The sequence below is a fragment of the Carassius carassius genome, chromosome 20, assembly GCF_963082965.1.
Source record: "Carassius carassius chromosome 20, fCarCar2.1, whole genome shotgun sequence".
NCBI classification, from domain to species: domain Eukaryota; kingdom Metazoa; phylum Chordata; class Actinopteri; order Cypriniformes; family Cyprinidae; genus Carassius; species Carassius carassius.
The window spans coordinates 17,246,596-17,268,751 of record NC_081774.1 but is presented as its reverse complement, the minus strand read 5'-3'; the positions used below and the strand labels follow the sequence as shown (position 1 = coordinate 17,268,751).

Sequence of the window (22,156 nt, the reverse complement as noted above, 5' to 3'; positions counted from 1 at the left end):
TTATGGTTTCATTGGAATTGACTTGAAAATATTGAAATGGGAATCCACAGTATTAATTTATAGCATTTCAAAAACTAGCAAATGCTCATGCTTCATGCACCAGACCGCTAAATCGCAAAGGTGACAGAGCGGACGTGTAATTGGCTAATCCACATGTCAGTCATTGTTTAGCCCCGCCCCCGGCTGGCTCCCGTCGAGTGACGCAAGCAGGAGAGCGCAGGTGCACAGGCTGGGAACTGCATCCAAACCACACTAGATAAACCTGCTTTTAAGGTAAGCTGAGCTTTCTCTGGCAACATCTTGCCTCCCCACCTTGCATTTATTTCAGAGGTGAAAAAGAAGGCGCATAGAAACGTCAGGAAATAAATGGTTTAGATTTAAAAACAGCGTAGGTTAACCTTCATTTGACATCGCTAACAGCGATGGATCATAAACAGACAGCCTCTGCTGTGTAATCCATCGCTGGCTGCATGCTACAAACTAAAATGCCAACTGGCTTTTGACACTCAGCACATTGTCGCAGGCAGTTACGACGGATTCGTTACTGTCCGTTTGGTCGATGGGATGTTAGTCACTCACTGACCCGAATAAAAAAGGAAATCAGTCCGTGTGTGTTAAGCGGATAGATGCTAACCGGAGCTCAACGGACTTAACCGCTGTCAGCTCTCACAGGCGGACATTTATTTTAAACGTCTCGATTGGACAGTTAACTCGTAAACGTAGCTGCACTTCTCATACGCGAAGGTTTCTTGCTCTAATCATGTTCGCCTAGCCTGAGCAATATGTTTGAGTTAAGCCTCGATGTGTGCCTGGATGCTCAGGTGGCCTGATAAATAACAGACTAAACAGAGCAGGAATAAACATTCAGGGATTTGGTTTGTCTCTATATGGGAAACAAAGAACCAAAATGGTCTTCCGTGATAAAATGGGAATATTAGACTAATCTTCCCCTGATATTGATGGTGTGCTAAGGTCCTGAGCTGGGCACAGGGTTTAGCCAGTGTTGTGACTGATTACTCCCCCAGTATTGGTAGGTTTAGGTGTGGGGGAGGTGTTAGGATTAGTCAATCAGGTAGCGATTTCAATGAGAAGGGGTAATAATTTGTAAGGGGTCGAAATTGGGCACAAAACCTATCAAATCCATGGCTACACGGACTGCCTAGCTCAATCCATAAGGATACAGACACACCCTCTATTCACTTTTAATTTGTGTTATAATTCAGTGTGTGAATAAGAAAATATATTTGATTCAACACATTGCCAGGAAGCGTTTCTGAAACCAAGAATAATCAGCCTTGTACTGTAGTTATGTCAGTTTTCTTATCTGATTGCTTCTACAGTGAATGTCTAGAGAGTACATAACAGATTATAGTCACTCATGACATGATTCAGTTCATTGGAAAAGACACCATATACTACAGTTATTTGTTACAAAAAGTTTCAGTTAATATGCAGTATGCAGATGAATTTGGCTGTTATTGGTCTCTCTGTTCACTAAAATTACTTATTTTATTAAATTATCTGGCATTTCAAAACCACCAGTTTTTATTTTATTTTTCTACTTTATTTATATATAGCAGCTGTCTAAAATCAATTTTGATTAATTGTTTGTTAGCCTACATATGCTAATTTCACTATTCACATGAATAACTAAGGCTTTTGCCCAAATATCTACTAGTCCTGAGATACCAGAGATAATCATCCCAAAGTAAGCCACTGTAATTAAACCAAAGCTTGAGTTTGACAACCACTGTTAAAAAAGTATGTTCTACTGTAGAACTGTATGATTATGAGTATGAATACAATTATGTAAATCCATGCCATGTTGTTATCCATCCATTACGCTTGAATGTACATCACAATATGGAAGAAAAGATTTTTCACAATTCTATAAATCACCTTCTTTGTTTTATTGTTACAGATGGCCTCAGCAAATGATGCTCGATATGGACAAAAAGAGTCTGCGGATCAGAACTTTGACTACATGTTTAAGATCCTGATCATTGGTAACAGCAGTGTCGGCAAAACCAGTTTCCTGTTCCGCTATGCTGATGACTCCTTCACTCCTGCTTTCGTCAGCACTGTCGGCATTGACTTCAAAGTGAAGACCATCTACCGGAACGACAAGAGGATAAAGCTCCAAATATGGGTGAGGAGTTCTCCGCTAGAGTCTTGTGTTTAGGGTTAGAGAAAGGAGTGTTTTACTGAAAGAACCAACAAGACATTTTCACTTTAACTTCTGTGTATTTCAGGACACTGCTGGGCAGGAGAGGTACAGGACCATCACCACAGCATACTATCGTGGAGCGATGGGCTTCATTCTGATGTATGACATCACCAACGAGGATTCCTTCAATGCCGTTCAGGACTGGTACGATAGAGCTTGTTTTTGTCCGTGGCTCATAAAATTGACACATTTGCAAAGATGCGTCCTAGTTTCTGTCTAAACACACACTGTCCTTAGAACATGCGCTATATTCTCCAACAACCAGGTGTGATGTGATTCCAGCAACAAGTGATTTATCCACTATAAACATGAAATTGCTACATAACATGACACAATCACATCGGTCAAAAGTCGGCACTAAATGGAAGTAGAAAAACTTCAATACATGAATTCTGAATGGAATTTTTTTAGCGAGCCATTAAATGACTCAAGACTCGACTCAGACTCCAAGTATATATATATATATATAAATGAATGTTAAATGAATGAAAACATGGAAGTATATCTTTACCACCTGATACACAAGGATACAGTGTCAAAGGCCTATTAAAAGTAACTTATTATTATTATAATAATAATAATTATTATTGACATTTAATTACACAATTTATTTTTAATCTTAAATTTTTTACATGTTTATATATCAATGTTAATTGCACTAGCTTTCAGGCAGTTCACATGCTTTTCTTAATGACTTGTTTACTGCTCTTAGGTCCACACAGATTAAGACGTATTCGTGGGACAATGCTCAAGTGCTGCTGGCGGGAAATAAGTGTGACATGGAAGACGAGAGAGTGGTTGCTTCCGAGAGAGGAAGACAGCTGTCTGAACAGCTGGGTGGGTTTTCCACTTGAATTTCCATCATGTATTCTCTATTTGAATATAATAGTGCCTTTTACTTCTTTTGACTGTCGCAGGCTTTGAGTTCTTTGAGGCCAGTGCCAAGGACAACATTAACGTGAAGCAGGCATTTGACCGACTGGTGGACATAATCTGTGAGAGGATGGCAGAGAATCCGGAGTCGGCGGACCCGTCCACTACAGGAAACAGGCAGGGCCCTCAGCTCAGTGAGCAGCCGCAACGCTCTCACACAGACTGTGCTTGCTAAGGGTCGCTCACAGCCTCTCCACCGTTCCCAGCAGACTGAACAATGGACGCTCTAGGAAAGAAGGCTTTGGTAAGAAAAGAGCTGATGGGATGAAGCTGAGAACCTGTCCACTCTCTGTACCTTTTGTCTGATTGACATCAGTGCATTTTTGTTTCTCTTATATTGATATCCTTAACCAATGCTCCTCTCATCTCTTTAGAATTTGAATAATTTAATATCTTTTTGACTTCGGGGTCAAATTAATTCCAACTTGACATTACGGTGAATCACATTTTGTTTTGTTACACTGTTCATGAGCATTTCCTAGGTATGTTTTTGGATTCATCAAGTTCAAATTATCAACACAAATATCCCTAATACATCGCCAGGAGATAATTGATTATTTCCTAAACAGAAAAATATACATTTGGGACCAGCATAAAGGCTCATCCCAAGATAGAACATTTGAAGGAATCCTAAGCTTGAATTCAGCACCGTTTCGCTCTTCATTTTAAAATTAAAGAGTGAAAACGAAATGCACACTAATTAATTTGCTCCCTATTATTTTTTTTTAAATAACTGCAGGTGTGTTTTGTAAAACATATATTATATAAGCAAAAACGGTATATGTGTAATAATAGATGTAATTAGGAAAAAATAATTATGATGTGCTTAATTGCTTCTAGTTTTGTAATATGAAGGAATTAATGAAGTTAAGTGTATTTTCAGTTACATGTTCTGCTCTTACTCTGGTTCCTACATACAGGTGGTCTCAAACTCCTCGTTTTACCATAAAGGAAGTGTGTGAATGTGTGTGCATGTTCATCCTAGTATTTTCTAGATGTTTCATTTTTCCAAGCATAGATCTATGGGCTGAAAACACAATAAAAGCTTTAATGAGAAGAGAACCTAAATCAAAGAATAGCAGCTAAAAAGTTTCTGGACGAGACTGTATTTTGAAAAGACTAATATTAAAACAAAATGCAGTGTGAGTCGCTTGAAGTTCCCATTTAGGCATTAGAAAACATGCTTTATGAGTGACCACTGATTGATCACTAGAGAATTAACATATGTTAATGCACACAATAATGTTGATTTAGTTGTAATTACGTATGTTGATTTACTGCATCATTTATTGCTTATTTATGTACATGCGTTTTTGTTGATGTATGTATTCTGCGTTAGATTAAGAGGGCTACTCCTATACTTATGACAGTCTTGGACATCTGAAATGTCTCGCTTTTATAAATCACAGAGTTTTAAACACAATCATGTTTGTAGAAGTATCTGTTGATTTCCCCCTATGCAATTCAGAAGCTTTGTTATACCAAATAGTCACTGGATATGCAGGGATATTGTCTGTAAGGCAAATTAAGATTTATTTCCTTCATTTAAAACCTTGTTTACAGTCCAACAAATGTCAAACCACTGGGATTTCCTTTTTCATACAGAGAAATGTGACATATTTGTTTGCTTTATATGCAGAGTAATCACTTTTAAAGTAGAAGCCTTAAAACAGAGGTTTGGTTTTGATCATTTTTTCTTTTTAGTACAGTAGTTGGCATTTTGGTTTTTTTTTTGATAAAGACAATAGTCCCTCAGTTCCAAATTACAAATCAGTTTTTAATTGATATGCATCATACTGTGTTTCACTCTGGGAGATAATGGTAAGAATAAACCACTGTTAGCAAGTGATATAAGCAGGACACTTACTGTCAAAAGAGTTTTATGAGAATCAAGTGACCACTTGTTTATTCTGTTTACTGAGTTCAATAAAAAGCTATGTTTGAAATCTTTTGTGACTTATTACTGTCATTGTTGACCTTTTACATTGTTTTGATAAAGAGGGGCCCCAAAAAGGCCTACAATGAGCTGCAAAACTGGATGTAATGCTTGGTTTGCTAGTTTATATTGAAGGTTTATTGTCTCGTAAGAAACAATGAAGAGTTTGATGCACACTCTGCATCTTCAGATTATTTATTAATTATTTGATGGCGGCTGATTGACAAGTACAGATGCTAAATAAAGAGAGTCTGGGGAATTGAGAGCATCCACATGTTAAACGTACTGTATATATTAAACATTTTCTCAAGGAAATCAAGATCCGCACAGATTTATGGATAGACGATGCAGTGAAGACCTACAGAAACCTGTTACGAATGCTCTGTATTACATTACAACAGTAATTTGTAAAATATGACTTCGTTCGGCTCTTGCTTTCAGATGTTTCTGAATAATCCTGCTGATGTCTATGGCATTTGTGATGGAGGGGTGATGGTGTCCTCGACTATGGATTTTTTGCAATTTAACAGGAGTTTGGTTGAAGTTTCTCGTGGACAGAATGACTCTTCAGTCTGTACAGAGGGGTATTCTTCTGTCGTAGATCGACAACAGCAGGAAGTTTGGAATGTGAATGGTTATACACACTTAAGTCCAACAGAAGAGTTTCACAGCACACAGAATGAACAAATACAAGGAGAAGGGTTTATGTTCAACAGTTCAGACATGGATAGATCCAGTCTGAACACAAACCGGTCGCAGTTTACCTGCCAGTGGCTGGAGCGATCCGCAGGTGCTCCACAGTGCTGTAAGAAAACCTTCTGCACAATGAAGGAGCTCATCTCTCATTTGACAGCGGAGCATGTTAATCTGTCAGGACAATCCAGCTACCTTTGTTTGTGGGAAGACTGTTCTCGTCAAAGGAATCCATTCAAGGCCAAGTACAAACTGATCAATCACCTAAGAGTGCACACGGGAGAAAAGCCCTTTCAGTGCTCGTTCGGGTGTGGAAGAGCATTTGCACGGGCGGAAAACCTGAAAATTCATGAAAGGACACATACAGGTAACACTTCAATTGTTTTTTTCTTTTCGTTAATGTTGCATGAAGGGATTGGGTTTAATTTTCTTTTTTGTTGTTGTTGTTGTTACAGGTGAGAAGCCTTTCAGATGCCCTTTCGAGGCCTGTGAAAGGCGTTTTGCAAACAGCAGTGATAAACAAAAGCACATACGTGTCCACGCACCTGAGAAGCAATATATTTGCATGCACTGCAATAAATCATATTCTCACGCCAGCTCCCTCAGAAAACATGCAAAGGTAAATTTGAATTTAAATAAACAGCTCAAATAGTAATATACAGACCTGCATTCTATACTTTACAAATTTTTAAGTGTTTTTACATATCCTATTCATTATGAAATATACTTTTCTTAATGCACTTTGTGATTTAATAAGTGAATGATTTACTTCATGTAAATAAAGTTCTATTCTATCTCTCTTCTTCATCAATGCAGGTCCACCTGCCAGTCATGGAGCCTACTCAGAATTACGATTATTACAGCAGCTATAAAGATCCAAGCCTTTTTCAAATTATATTTTAAGGTGTGCTCTAGTGTAAAGTTTAGCAGTTAGTCTATTTTTCACGTTCATTCTGGTTAGAAATAAAATCAGAAGAATCAACATGTGAGAAAGGAGCTCCACAACTCTGATACATAATTATATAACAGGTGTATAATTTAATAATTTACACAAGAAAAACTATGGCGGAGTAATTCATTACACAGCAGTATATTAATAACATTATTTAAAATAAATCCAAGGTAACACTCTTTGATAAGTTTCCCATTTCTGGTCTGTGGAGGATAAATAATATATTAATACATGTCATTTTTGAAGACTAAAAGCTATTTGTATGTTAGTAGATATTGTAAATTGTATGTCAGACAGTTACAGCATGATGTAATATACAGACATATAGTCATTAAGTATATAAATCTGAAACTAGGCGTTATAACTGTAGCTTAAACTCTAAACACTAAGAATGTTTCAATACAAAATCATCTCAGTTTTGTTGTTGCCTTGTAAAGTGATTGATTGAAGTGTAATAAAACATTAAATGAAACACTGCACATTTCAGTTTTATTCAGAACATTTTTTTTAATCAGCAACAAACTTAAGAGCATTGTTAATGGCACAGCAAAGGGGAAGTTGTACATTTTGAAATGTTAATGTGCCCTCTTCTGGATGATTCTGGAAAAAACTGTGTGTTCTCTTCCTCTAGACAGAATAAATCCTCCACACACTGATCTGATGTCTCTGAACAGTAATTGCATTCATTAGAACAGACTGAACAGACCGGCGCTAATCACAGCTAATCCATCTGAGGGTTAAAGTTAGTCCACTAATAAATAAATAATGACTATAGACTTTACATTTGACTGAAACGGAATTGAAATGGATAGTTCACCCAAAAAGGAAAATTCCGTCATCATTTACTCACCCTCAAATTGTTTCAAACCTCTATGACTTTCTTTTTTTCTGTTCACAGAAGATATTTTGATGAATGTGGGTAACCAAACAGTTTCTAGTTCCCGCTGACTTCCATTGTAGAAAAATAAATAAATAAAAATACTATGTGCTTTATATGGCTACCAGCAACTGTATGAACTGTGTGTTAAGCAGAGAAAAATAAATAAATACAATTATTCAGATCTTGTAAGGTAAGGAAATAATAACAGCATTTTAATTATTGGGTGAACTATCCCTTTAAATTTCAATTAATTTCCTGTGCGGGAAAATAAAAGAATTCAAGCCAAGTCACCTTTATTAATTTATCTGTTTAAAATAGTTTTTGTGAAGTTGTCCAGTAAGTATCAGGGTTCAATAATATCAAATATTAAATTAAATATGTATTTAATGTTAATTTAGTGTGATTTCACACGTTTAGTTTAAACGGACTGTATTCATAAAGGGCACATTAAGTGCAGCTGCTATAGAAGGAGTATATCAACATAATGACGATTATTTTTCAGAGTGATCCCCAGTGATTCTCATCTGAAGGCTTCTCCCACTGGACCAAACTATCACAGCTACCTGTCATCTTAATGTGCAGCTGTCAGCAATACCTGCGTCTCTCATTTCCAGCAGTATGACGGGCCTTCAGATGCTCTAATAATATTCATATGTCCTTCTCATACTTGATCGACTGGTGTTTTCCCTTGAGTGTTTCTTGATTAAAATAGCCCCTAAAATTACACTCTGTCCTGTACATCATCAGTGCAGAGTGCCTCACTATATTAGGCTATCCTTAAAAAAGTAAACTTGTGGACATACAGGGAGCCACATGGAGGCAGAGGTGAGACATTCATCAATCCTAGCTGAAGTAGAGATGATCACAGGTAATGAATATGTCACTAGAGGCATTTTGCCCTTTTTAATATCATCAGTGATAATTATCAAATTTTGAAATAAAAGTAATTTTATAGTGCTTAAAGAAAAAACTTTAGGTGCAATAACTGTCTGGAAATGGTAAAAAAAACTATAATATTTAACTATTATTATTATTATTATTCTATTTCAAAAGCATCCCATGTATCATTATGTACATTATAACATTGTAACAATTTTAACAATTATGTAGTCTGCTGTCAAAAGTGCGTCTGTGCGGTGACAAACCTGACAGCCGTGATAATGATCAAAAGCTGTAAGTAACCTGTGCAGAAGTAAATGAAGCACTGTTTGAAGCCTCAGGCCCTCTTCCCCATTAGTGAGCTTGATTTGGTTACAGTAACAATATCATGAAGGGCTGCTGCAGTTTCCCCATGATGACTGATGAGTCTACGTGATCAAGAGGACTGGCAGTTCTGGCAAGAGTGTGAATCATAACATCTGATGAACATCATATCGGTTGTAGTACAGTAGATTTTGACTTGCCTGAAGTGATAGCCAGCTGCTCAGTGGTAGATATTATAAACCTGACTTAAAATAACTAAATAAACATACACCTCTTCCATCTAGTAAATTCATGTGGGTCTTCTGTTCAGCAGAACCGGTCTTGGGCAACAATAAATAAATAGAGCATCAAACATTCTGCACGTCTTATCGGGTTCAACACTGGTCAGCTCGTTGTGCTCTCACCCCCAAAAATAATTCAGCATGACGGCCTCCCTGGCTTTGGGGTTTTTTACCATTAGTGGTGGATATTTATGTGTTTGCAAGTATCATCATGACTATATGATGTATTTAGAACTGTATGTGTGTGTAATATTCTCTCATGCCCTCAGTGAGTGATTGCAGGAGAATTATTCTGGGTGGATTGTGAGGCTCTGCTCTTCATCCGAATCCCTCAGAAGGTGTCGAGTGAAAAGCACCAGGCCATATCAAACTCATGTACTTATTAATACAGAGGCTACAGACTGCATGATGGGAATACATGTGAGTAGTAGTCAAAACAATGAGCAGGCCTAGATAATGCAGTGTAGGCAAGTCATGCATTAGACTTTATATTGTGCACCCTTGAGAACCACTATGTCCCTGTTCCACAGTGACAGTCCTAAAATGATGTGAATTCTGCACTGTGGTATTATAAGATGTTTTTCTCATGTATGTGACTCACATCAGTAGTTTCAGCGGAGGGCAAAGTTTAGGACTCCCAGACTGACTCATGTTATAAATGTCCAGGGCATGTAATACCCACATAGATTTTCCGACAATGAGGTCAACTTAAGTAGTTTCGATATTTTAAATGGAAGAAAAAATAAATGAAGCATTTTAATTTAGCTAAAACTAAGCTATTTTTGCCTCTGGTTGGATTGACATCTAATTGTCATTACACTGCCTTACAGGAGTTTAGCTTCAAAATGTAACATACATAGAGTATGTACCATGTAAAATATTGTACATATTTGTTTATTGGCACCGTCAGGAGGACAAATGTGTTTTGGAAGACTAAAGGGAAATCTCAAATATCTATGCACACAGACTTTAAAAGTCCCTGAGGGGTTTTTGGTGTTTGGTTTTTGTTTGGCATCAAGATGGCCATGTTGATTTAGGTGTGGGCAAATTATAGCGCTCTCTGGAATACAGCTGCATGGGAATCAGAGCTGCGAGATCTGGACTATTGTACATCATAATCAAAACTCAAAACCACCGTGTTTTCTTGTCTTCAGTCTTAGCCTACTTAACGCTTACAGTACTTTAAATACTTCATGCAAAATTACCAAATCAAGCCTATTTGGCATTATTACTCGGCTCTGGAAAGCTATAATATGGTAGGCTACATGAATACTTTTATATCTTGGATATCTTCCCCCCTGTATTTCTATCTATTGCGATTTACAAAACAGTCAGCACAGCAACAAGAAAAACGTACTCTGTTACTAACGTAACCTCGGTTCTCTCTAGAAGAGGGAACGAGTACTGCGTCTTAGCTAAGACGCTACGGGAAAAGTCTCTTTTCAGGATACACTGAAGCAAAAAATTATCCTTAATTTTGAATTGTTGTAAAGCGCATTTGCAGCAGCACACAGCCATAGGCGAGACGGCTCGCTCGCTCATTGGCTGCTCTGCGGCAACTGCATAAGCCTATCGAGCGCAGGCTGATGCAACATCAGACCAATGAGGGCACTTCGCGCCCTCCATGCCACTTCCCGCTGAAACGGGTGTGGCCTAGCCCTATAAAGGGAGCTCGAAAAGGCTGACTCACCTGATTTATTTCATCGCCGAAGCGAACCAGAGTGAATCGTACGCACGGCAGAGAACGCAGTACTCGTTCCCTCTTCTAGAGAGAACCGAGGTTACGTTTGTAACCGAGTACGTTCTCTTACGAGAGTTCTCTCGTACTGCGTCTTAGATAAGACGCTACGGGAACACTATGTAAAGCGCTGTGCGTGCAGAGATCACACACCAATAAACCTGGAAGCGAAGCCCAGGATGTACAGTGCACAATCACTAGAGGGACTCACAGAGAGTCCTAGAACAGGAGGGGGGAACCCTCTGTCCCCATATCTAGCAGCGTCCGTAGACGCGACAATATGACATCACATATTCAAGGCAAGGCCTGACTAATGTGGGAATGTGGGTCTTACGCAATACTGCCCATATAACAGTCGATCTCAGAGTTCCAATCAGGACACTGATTCAACTATACCGACAACAGCTTTGCTAGCAGAGCGGGAACCTCTAGGTTATAGAACCTGATAAATGTAGACGGCGAGGCCCATCCTGCCGCCATACATATATCCTGTAAGGAAGTCCCACTAGACCACGCCCACGATGAGGCGACGCCTCTTGTGGAGTGTGCTCTGACACCCAGTGGGCACTGAAGGCCCCTGGAAGTGTAAGCTAACACTATAGCTTCAACTATCCATCTGGATAGGCTCTGTTTCGAAAACAGCCATTCCCTTGGAACATCCACTGAACGAGACAAACAGCTGCTCAGTCTTTCTGAAGACAGCAGAGCGAGACACATAAGTTCTTAAAACCCTAACGGGGCAAAGAAGACTTGAGTCTCCATCCTCTTCTGACACCGACAGGGCAGACAGGGAAATAACCTGAGCCCGAAACGGTGTGTTGAGGGAATTCGGCACATAACCGTGCCTAGGTTTGAGTATGACTCTTGAGTCATTAGGCCCAAACTCCAAGCACGTCGGGCTCACCGAGAGCGCGTGCAGGTCACCCACATGCTTCACTGAAGCGAAAGCCAAAAAGAACACTGTCTTGAATGACAGATGTTTGAGGCTAATCGTTCGGATAGGCTCGAAAGGGGAACCATTCATGGCCTCCAAAACCGTCGAGAGGTCCCATACAGGGACTGACGGAGGTCTGGGAGGATTCAGCCTCCTAGCTCCTCTAAGGAAGCGGATGACCAAATCGTTCCTTCCTATTGACTGACCGAGCGTTGTCTCAGAAAACGCTGCGATAGCCGCCACGTAAACTTTGAACATGGAGGGGGCTCTGCCTTTATCCAACAGCTCCTGTAGGAAGGAGAGAACCTCCGTCACCTCACAACTAAGGGGTGAACGTCCCCGAGCTGTGCACCAGCGGGAGAATACTGACCACTTCGAGGCATATAGCCGTCGAGTCGACGGAGCTCTAGCCTGAGTGATAGTATTTAGACACATGGAGGGACCACAACTCCGGTTGAGCGTGCCAAATCGAGCCCCTGGCCTGCGAGAGGAGGTCCCTCCTCAACGGCACTGGCCACGGGGCAGTGTCTGCTAACTGCATCAAATCTGGAAACCATGGTTGGTTCTTCCAAAGTGGTGCTACAAGCAGTACTGAGCATCTTGTTCTATCACCTGCGGAAGGAGGGAGACGGGAGGAAAAGCATAGAGCGGGCAGCACGGCCACCTTTGTGACAGCGCGCTTTCGTTCTTGGAAAAGAACGCGGGGCAATGAGCGTTTTCGTGGGACGCGAAGAGGTCCACTTCCGCCCTGCCAAATCTCTTCCACAGCAGCTGGACTGTCTGTGGGTGTAGAGACCATTCGCCCATGGGAATGTTGTTTCTGGACAGTCTGTCTGGACCCAGATTCTGTAGCCCAGGCACATGAACTGCTCTCAGCGAGCACAAGTTGCACTGAGCCCAAACCAGGAGGCATTCCGCCAACCTGTACAGGTTTCAGGACCTGAGACCGCCCTGGCGATTTATGTAGGACACCACAGACATGTTGTCCAAATGGACTAAGACGTGGTGGCCCTTGATTCGGGTGCGTGTCAGCGCGTTCTCCACTGCCAGCATTTCCAGACAGTTGATATGTTGGAGCTTTTCCTGTTCTGACCACAGGCCAAAGAACGGTCTGCCCTCGAGCAGTGCTCCCCATCCCGAAGTGGAGGCGTCCGTCGACACCACTTTCACTTTCGAGGAAGTCCCCAGGCTTACACCTGATTGGTACCAGTCGTTCGCTGTCCAGGGTTTCAAGGCTGTGACACAGCTCTGATTGACCTTGAGACACAACTGACCGGATATCCAAGCTCTGCGTGGTACTCGCGCTTTCAGCCAGAACTGCAAGGGGCGCATGCGGAGCAGGCCCAACTGAAGAACTGGTGATGCTGAGGCCATGAGACCTAGCATCTTCTGAAATTCTCTGAGCGAGAAGGTCGCGCCGCAGTGGAGAGAGCTCGCTACGCGCTGAATGCCCAACGCGCGCTGTGGCGCTGTCATGGAGCGTGAGTCCAGAGCTATACCCAAAAACAGTATCGCCTGACTGGGGTTCAGCGAACTCTTCGTCCAGTTGACACTGAGACCGAGTTTCTCGAGGTGATCAAATAAAATAGCCCTGTGTTCCACGAGCTCTGATCGTGATTGAGCCAGAATCAGCCAGTCGTCCAAATAGTTCAGCACTCGCATGCCTCTGATTCTGAGAGGAGCGAGCGCTGCGTCCATGCACCTCATAAACGTACGAGGAGCCATGGACAAGCTGAACGGCAGGACTGTATACTGGTATGTCTGGCCCTCGAAGGCGAATCTCAAGTATCGCCTGTGACGTGACGCTATCTGTATTTGAAAATACGCGTCCTTCAGATCTATCGACATGAACCAGTCTCCTCTGCGAATATGCGCGAGGAGTTTCCTGGTTGTAAGCATTTTGAAACTGCGTTTCGCCAATGCCTTGTTCAGCTGTCTTAGATCCAGTATGGGTCTGAAACCCCCGTCTCTCTTGGGCACTAGAAAGTATCTGCTGTACAGCCCCCCTTCGCTTTGAGCTTGAGATACAGGCTCCACAGCCCCTTTGCTCAACTGTTTTGATATTTCGGCTCGAAAAAGCGCAGAGGGCGTCGAAAAAACTGTAGCGAGTAGCCTCTCTTTATAATGTCTAGCACCCAATCCGAAACCCCTGGATGCGCTGACCATGCGTCTGCATGAATGGCTAAGGGTTGGATGCGAAGCGCGCTCTGTTGGCTGGGCAACGGCAGCGATTCGATGTGCTGTAACATGGGCGTTATGCCTGTGACATTTGAGGCGGGGAGCGCGCTTATCACAGTGGGCAGATCGCTCGTCCTCGACCCCGCCACGGTGCTTAACCGAGTGAGGGAGGGCTGAGCGGGTCCCGTGGGACTCGTGCTGTCTGTGAGTAATTGTGGGCTGTAAGCGTGCACATTTACTGCTTTCGACTCGCTGTCTGCCTGGGCAGAACGAACGTGCACGGGTTTCGTTTTTACAGAAACCACATGCCGTATGTGACATAGTGTTTGTGTAGACATGTTTGCCTGTGTGAAGGGCTGTGCTTATATGTGGAGATGGGGACTGAGCAGTGGGCATCGTCACTTCATTTATAGCACCATCGGGGGGTGTGGCTGAGAGCTTTGCGGGGCCGGTCTAGCACGACTCGCTGCAGAACCGGAGCGCTTCGGGAGGAAGTGCTTGAATGCTTGCGACGCTTTCTGGTCCTCGACGAATCTCTCAACGAACTCGTTGACAGAAGATCCGAAGAGGCCAGCGGGAGTCAGCGGGGCGTCGAGGAACGCAGTGCGTTCAGACTCTGCCATGTCTGATAGCGTCAGCCATAGATGCCTCTCAGCCACAGTAGCGGAAGCCATTACTCGTCCCATGGCCTGTGCAGCGGACTTAGTAGCGCGAAGAGAGAGATCCGAAGCACTCCTCAAACCCGCGAGACAGATAGCCTCAGGTCCCATCTAGTCCAGCTTACGGAGGAGATCACCCTGGAATATCTGCAGCGTGCCCAGCAGCAGAAAAGATCCGCGCAAGCAGAGATGACGTCATGCGGCAGGCTTTAGATGGCAACATCGCTTTCGTCCGCCGTCCAGCAGAGGCCGGGCAAAGGTGCGTCGCTATCGCCTGTTCCACCGGCGGAAGTGACTGGTAGCCTCTGTTTTTAGCATCATCCAGTGTGGAGAATGCTGGTGAAACAGAGCATTCTGTTCTGAATGCCACCTCTTCGTGAAGCTCAGGAAGAAATGGGGCGGGCTTTGAGTTCAGCGAAGTACGCTCATCCGGAAGAAAGCTACCAACCAGCCGGGAACGAGAGGGGGGCGCTGGTGCAGACCACTCGAGGCCGAGGCTCGTCGCGGCCAGCGTGAGCACTCGCATCAGCTCCTTCTTGATGTCGGCTCGTCTGCTGGGCTTATGAGCAGAAAGGGCGAGATCCCCGGAGCTCGCCCAGCCTTCACTGCCCGAAGCTAGCAGAGAGCACGTGTCCTCTTCCCCTGACGCGGCCCTGAGATCTACTTCCTCGGAAGACGCGGCGGCAGAAAGCCGTTGAAGCAGGGTGAACCGGCGAGCTCGGTTGAGCTGGAGACGGTTCCGGAATCCGCTGGGAGCGGCACTTTTTACGGCGCTGCAGCGCAGCGGGGAATGCAGGCTCGGAGAAAAATGCCAAGCGAGTCCTCAGAGTCACCATTGGCAACAGCTCGCAGTGAGGGCAGCCGCCGTCAGCGAGCGCGAGCGCTGCATGATCCTCACCCAGGCAGGAGACACAGATAATGTGACGGTCTCCCTCGCCGCAAGAGGGCATCTTTAAAAAGATGCAGCTCTTTTACGAGTGTGTGTCGCAGGGCGAACACACACACGAGGATATGAAAAAAGGATATAGGCGCCGGAACGCGCAGCAGGAACGGCAGTGGAAGGCGGCGTTGTTCAGCGGCTTCAGGAATGGCTCGTCCCGCTGAGATGCTATCGGACGACGCTTGCTTCCTCTCGTGATCCAACGATGCGTGAGCTTCGCTGAAGAGATGAAAAATCAGGTGAGTCAGCCTTTTTGAGCTCCCTTTATAGGGCTAGGTCACACCCGTTTCGGCGGGAAGTGGCATGGAGGGCGCGAAGTGAGAGAACACTGGGTTAAATTGTCTGTGATGCAATCAAGTTGTGTGCATCTCAGTCATCATTTGAATTATACATGACTTTGTGTTTTGTACTTTTTTTTAATGTTTTCTTGGCTGAAACGTTAGGAAATATATAAGTAAGATTCAATGTTTCTTGCCAATTTATTTGGGGAGGTGTTGTGTAATAAGCAAGATAATTGTACATTTAGTCCAATATTTGATATTAATAGAATTTTGACTTAAAATATGTATGTGCACTTTAACATTTACCCAAACAAACAGGTGGAACAAATACCATTAATAAGGGCAGGGGGGACTGCAGACATCAGCATCCACATTGCTCCCTGAAGGCAACATTAACTTTTGAGCACATGGGTGTATTCAATTAGCCTCCTATTGATGCAGCAACACATAATCCGTTTACTTTAAGACTTATGCGCCACACTCTGTGTCGCTGGCCAGTCCATTTGTGGAAAAACTGACCATATTAGTGTCCTTTTGCAGACAAAATCAAAGTATATATTATGTGTTCTTAACAATATACTGTCTTTGCCCTGTTAAAGCTGCTCTACTTCCTTCATTTTGGTCCAAATGCATAGATAATGAAAAGACCTCTAGATGCGCTAAATGTTAAAAGTTTTCATGTAACTGCAAAGGAACATTTCTGGTACAAAAAAAGCTGTGTTATAAGCGGAACAGATTGGTATTAGCAGATCCCGTTTGTTTTAAAAGGACCCTCAATTAAATTACTTATAGCCATGACATCACAAGTTTTTTGTGCCAAAAAAATAAATAAAAAATAGACTGTTTAAGGGAAGAGATGAAAGAATTAGCTGAATACTACAAGGATGAAGGAGTTGGATTTATTCTTGGGAGTTAAACAGGCACCAGGGCTACAGTTCCCAGAGGCCTCAAAAATTGAGGGATAGACTAAAAGCAGTCAGTTTAAAAAATAAATTAATTAATTAAACTCTTGGAAACTATCTGAAAAATGTCCATGGCTTTATGAGTGCTTTGGAACAGTATTGTGAAAAGCACCATACAAATACATTGAAATGAATTTATTTTTGTCTGCAGCATGTGACATCAGTAAATCACTCGTCTCCTGCTTTGTATCCTTCACAATGGACATCAACATAATGCCCAATATATTTCCCTGCTGCTTTAGGAAAGTGGCTGAATGCAATATTAGACTATTGACCGTGAGCTTGCTTTAATATTCACAGAAGGTCATTTGTTTGTCTCTTGCTCTTCGTTTCACAGGTTTAATACCAGGCTCGCCCTGATGATATGCATTAATATAGAGCCGTCAGAATAAATCATGGAAATGTCCATGCTGTCGCACTACCAGCCTGTTCCTTTTTTTGTTATGTGCTCGAAGCTAAGATAATCATGTAACGTGTTTCATGCTAATGTGCGGGCTTTTTACAGAACAATCCATTGAAGAAATGTTGTTTACAAGCATGTGGAAAAAGAAGGACCAAACATGTTTTTCATGTTTAAGAGAAAAAGGTGACCAAATAAATGATGGGAAAATCTGTCTCTGCCCTCAAGGGTCTCTTTCTGCCCTTCTCTTACCCCCACTTTTTGCTCTCATGACCATGGACGTATCCGGCCCCTGCGGTGCAGCCCCCACTGTGGATCTCAGTTGTAGGACTATCAGAGAGGTATAAGAGGGGTGTAGAGGAAAAGCACCAGGCACTCTGTTATGATCGAGAGTCAGGACGGATCTCTTAAAGCCAGTTTTGGACCTGATGGAGCAGCTTGGACATCACCTTCACTAAAGGTAAAAATACATTTTTATATGTATATTTTCTATTATTTAAATGTATTTACTTGTTGATTCTTTATTCATTTTTTTAAATTAGACCCCTAATCATAACCCAAATAGATGAGTAAGCTTGTGAGTCAACAAAGAACACATTTCAGATGAGACATTCTTGTTTGTAAATTCATCAAACTGACACATAACCTTAGAAAACACACTTAATGAGTCATGCAAGGTGTTTTTTTTTTTTTTACCGTAAAGCAGTATTTAATGTTTACAAATATGTGTGTGTGTGTGTGTGTGTGTGTGTGTTGTCTGTCAGTGTCTCTCCAGCTACTTAACCCACCATTGATGTAAATGTTTCATGTGTTCAGCTCAGCACATTAAGATGACTTTTATGCTGTTTATGACTTGTTACTCTGTCACAGTTTGAATGCATGAACTTTTCTCTGCTCAGGACTGGTCACATCCATCATTGCAGGGAGTACAACGATTTTATTAGACCACCCAAATAAAAAATAAATGCAAAAAAACAAAACAAATCTCTTATCAGAATGACAAATTGCATTATTCTGATCAGCCACCACTTCCTGAGCAATAGCGGATGTCTGATAAGCATATTAAAATAGATTGAGTGATATACAAAAGACGTGAACCTTGGAATGCAATGTCGTCTGTTATTGGTTTTAAACTCCCTTGGCAACACGCCTGCATCAGCTTACATAATATGTGCTTGTCTTCCCTAGTGAAAAATAAATATACTCAAGTGTGTTTAAAATCCATTTATTGCATTTTAAGTATACTACAAATACATTTACATATTTATGTGCTTAATAAAAATACCCTGCAGTTGTACTTTTGGTATACCAAAGTGGTATATTTAAAGTCTGCTAAATTGAAACAACTTTAATTGTGTGGAAGTAGTCCAACTAAAGTATACTTAAGTATTTGATGTGGAACTATTGTAAATATACTTTAGGTACATTTTAAATATCTTGTATTTAAAGACCAATGTTATTCAAAGATCATACAATCTTCATCAATAGTGACATTAAAACACATTTTAGGCTTAAATTAAGAAATAGTAGCAGTAGTACTCTAAGTAGTACTCCAAATAAGGTTTCATTATAATTTTTATGTCTGTAAGTCTCCAGTGATATATCAATAAAAATGTTAATAGATTTTAAATATACTTAGTATGAACTAAATGTATTTAAAATATATTACCCGTTTTACTATCAGGAAACCAGTGAAGAAACAGCTTGAGCAGGGCAATGATAATTATTTATAAATACAGAATCTGAATTCAGTTTTACTTGCCAAGTTACAGTTTACAGTTACAGTTACATAGCTATCCATAAATAATACTACAGTTACCTTTTTTCAACCAGTTATTTATAATAAATTAGATACAGCATACAATATGGACACACTGTACTACATTCAGTATATCAATAAGTAGTTAATCTGAAGCCTTTTCCATTGTGTAAACAAATTCTTGCCTAGAAATATGTAACTCTCTGGGAGCTTGACCTTGTTTGACCTTTACACCCATGAGAAGCTGCCTGATGTGTTTCTATTATGGTGCAGTTTTGGGAGTTTGAGAGGATGACCAAACTTAATTCTCACAGTGCATATATCATGTTTAATACACATCATATATCACATATCTATCTATCTATCTATCTATCTATCTATCTATCTATCTATCTATCTATCTATCTATCTATCTATCTATCTATCTGTCTGTCTGTCTGTCTGTCCGTCCGTCCGTCCGTCCGTCCGTCCGTCTGTCTGTCTATTAATCTCTGTTGTTTATTTCTGTTCATAAATAGTAATAGTAGTATTGTATAGTAATATTCATAGAAAATATAAACATTAATTTTTGCAGTAGTTATCATAAACTAACAATAAAAATTATTTTACAGTAATTATTACATCTGTTATTATTTGATTTCTGCATTTCTATTTTAACATTTCCTGTTGTGTAAATGATCTTTATTGTATTATGAATGCACGCATGTTATCAATTATAACAAATTATAGTATAACTATAAATCAACATTAACTAAGATAAATTCTGTAGAAGATAATAATTTCAGTGAAAGTATGGTCCATTGTTAGTTTGTGATACCTAATGTAAAATATCACCAATTTATTTTATTGTTTGATTGATTGATTTAGAGACCATGTAAACTATTTTACATAAATAGTTCCATTTAATGAATTGTACCAGATTTAGCTCATTTTCAATATAACTGGAAGGAGCTGCGGAAGTAGGCCTGCAGTCAATCCAGTTACTGTTATCAAAACTCAACCAGCTCCTAGATAATATGAGCAGAGAGACATCTAGTGTTTGTTGTAAGCAATGCATTTTTTCAAATAATAATAATAAAACAAAAACTTATTTCAGTTAAAATTGACTTACAGTGCAGTCAGTCTATATATATATTTGTTTTTACCAGCATGTGTGTTCACTGGGATATGAACTCACACCCTTGTGTGCTGCTAACGCAATGCGCTACCACTGAGCCATAGGAACACCTTATTAGAAATTACATGAAACTTTTTGCCATATTAACCATCTGTATCCTGTTCTTATAGGGCTCCTTTAACGACGCAGCTGAAACTGAAACTGAGGGCGTGTTTGACAGATCTCCAGAATGGACAACATCACAGCCAAAGCTAATGTGGGAGTCAAGCTCAGGTGTAACATGACCGGGCACCATGATTACATCTTCACGTTCATCCCAATAGTCTACAGCTGCAACTTTATCATCGGAATAGTAGGCAACTGCCTGGTAGTCGCTGTCATCTACTTCTGTTTAAAGCTAAAGAATGTTGCAAACATATTTGTTTTGAACTTGGCGTTGTCGGACTTGATCTTCCTCCTCACCCTGCCCATTTGGGCCGTAAACACTGCAACAGGCTACGAGTGGGTCTTTGGAGACTTCCTATGTAAGGCCATTGCTGGTATGGCCCTCCTTAGTCTATATACAAGTATTTTTCTCCTCACTGCTCTCAGCATTGACCGCTATCTGGCCATCGTTCATCCCGTCAAGTCCCGCAGGTGCCGTACGGTGGTGTACGCCCGTGTGACGTGCATCTTGGTTTGGGTTGTGGCTTTTCTTTTAAGCCTTCCCACAGCTGTTATCCGTGAGACCCATTTTATCCAGCATAACAATGTCACTGTATGTGGCATCCTAGATGGAGATCTTGGCAATGTGCTGGCAGCTCTCAGTCTGATGAAGATTGTTCTTGGGTTCCTTCTGCCCATCACCATCATCCTCACGTGCTACTGCCTGATTGGCCGCTCTCTGCTCAAATCACGGGACATTCAGAGGAATTCCAGATGGAACGGGGACGAGGTGTTGTGCATGCTGGCCGCCGCCGTGCTGTCGTTTTTCCTTTGCTGGACACCACATCAGATCTTCAACTTCTTGAACATGCTTGGTCTGCTGAAAGTGATCACCAACTGCGATGTCATTGAGATCATTGACACCGTAATGCCATTCACCATTTGCATTGCCTTTTTCAACAGCTGTATGAACCCAATCCTGTACGGTTTTGTCGGGAAGAACTTTCGCAGGAACTTGCTAAAGCTCTTGAAGCGTTCCTCGACTTCTGTGGTGTCTCACCCCTCCCTCAGTACCAAGATGAGCTCTCTCTCATATCAAACCTCGGAGACATTACACCTCTCCGTCAATAAAATGTCCTCAATACCTCAAGCCACATGAGGAAAACAGGAAGAGACTGAATCTCAGATGAATCGTCTTTTTAAACTCACTGATTCAATTCAGGAGATGACTCTTGGTTATTGTGTATGTATGTGTAAATTTGATCCAACAACATTATATATAAAGTTAACTTTTCACCTTCCTCACCTCACCAAAGGACGAGATCATGCTGAAAATGCTAAATATGTTTTGTATAATATTTCTAATATTTCACCCATCTAAGCTGTTAAAGTGCCATTTGTGCAATTTAAATGCTGTATTTTCCACCAATGTGATGAATGAAATCTTCATAATTCTACACGTTTTAAATCTGAAATGGATTGTCTCATAGCTCCACTGATCAGACCAGGGGTTTACAAACATTTTTTTTTATGGCACATACCCCCAGGTATGATTATCTCCTTCGGAGAGAGATATTATAATTGATATATACAATTTTTATACATTAACATTAACAAGTTTTTATAAACTGCATTTTTTTCTACACAAGTTATTGACAGCAATGGGTTTCTTATTTGATTATTGATTCACTATTACAGTCTCATGATTTCTGACCAGTCTTTAGAAAGAAAAATGAAACACCAATAGTATCAAGTTCTGTAATTTTATTTATTTAAATTGATTTAATTGACCATTGTTACATTTTTTTTCTCCCCTTGTGGCTCCCTGAGGGTCCCTGGACCCCAGTTTGAAAACCTCTGAATTAGACTAAGGCACGCGGTCTAACAAGACATGGTAGTGTTCACATTGTGTATGCTGTGCTATCATGTTCATCACTGT

The 22,156-nt window shown here is 41.1% G+C and overlaps 2 protein-coding genes across 4 annotated transcripts; both read left to right on the top strand.

Moving 5' to 3' along the window:
- The first annotated feature begins 120 nt into the window (after positions 1–120).
- rab3aa (RAB3A, member RAS oncogene family, a) lies at positions 121–5,106 on the top strand. 3 transcript variants are annotated; one of them, XM_059501923.1, is made up of 5 exons: positions 121–273; positions 1,922–2,149; positions 2,253–2,371; positions 2,940–3,064; positions 3,145–5,106. In XM_059501923.1, exons 2-5 carry the CDS (start codon positions 1,922–1,924, stop codon positions 3,333–3,335), a joined length of 663 nt encoding a protein of 220 aa, XP_059357906.1. In that variant the 5' UTR covers positions 121–273; the 3' UTR covers positions 3,336–5,106. The 3 variants fall into 3 exon arrangements, with proteins under 3 accessions (XP_059357906.1, XP_059357909.1, XP_059357907.1); XM_059501926.1 differs by lacking the exon at positions 121–273 and adding an exon at positions 288–388; XM_059501924.1 differs by lacking the exon at positions 121–273 and adding an exon at positions 1,512–1,708.
- A 12,076-nt stretch (positions 5,107–17,182) lies between these two features.
- On the top strand, positions 17,183–21,756 carry LOC132095815 (type-1 angiotensin II receptor B-like). Its single transcript, XM_059500897.1, has 2 exons — positions 17,183–17,657; positions 20,244–21,756. Exon 2 carries the CDS (start codon positions 20,303–20,305, stop codon positions 21,374–21,376), a length of 1,074 nt encoding a protein of 357 aa, XP_059356880.1. The 5' UTR covers positions 17,183–17,657; positions 20,244–20,302; the 3' UTR covers positions 21,377–21,756.
- The last annotated feature ends 400 nt before the right edge of the window (positions 21,757–22,156 follow it).

What these genes read in the sequence shown, in the direction of transcription:
- rab3aa (XM_059501923.1), top strand. Translation starts at nt 1,922, where the DNA reads ATGGCCTCAGCAAATGATGCTCGATATGGACAAAAAGAGTCTGCGGAT. An exon ending in GGATAAAGCTCCAAATATGG is followed by an intron (nt 2,150 to 2,252) that starts GTGAGGAGTTCT and finishes TGTGTATTTCAG; the next exon opens with GACACTGCTGGGCAGGAGAG. An exon ending in ACAGCTGTCTGAACAGCTGG is followed by an intron (nt 3,065 to 3,144) that starts GTGGGTTTTCCA and finishes TGACTGTCGCAG; the next exon opens with GCTTTGAGTTCTTTGAGGCC.
- LOC132095815 (XM_059500897.1), top strand. Translation starts at nt 20,303, where the DNA reads ATGGACAACATCACAGCCAAAGCTAATGTGGGAGTCAAGCTCAGGTGT.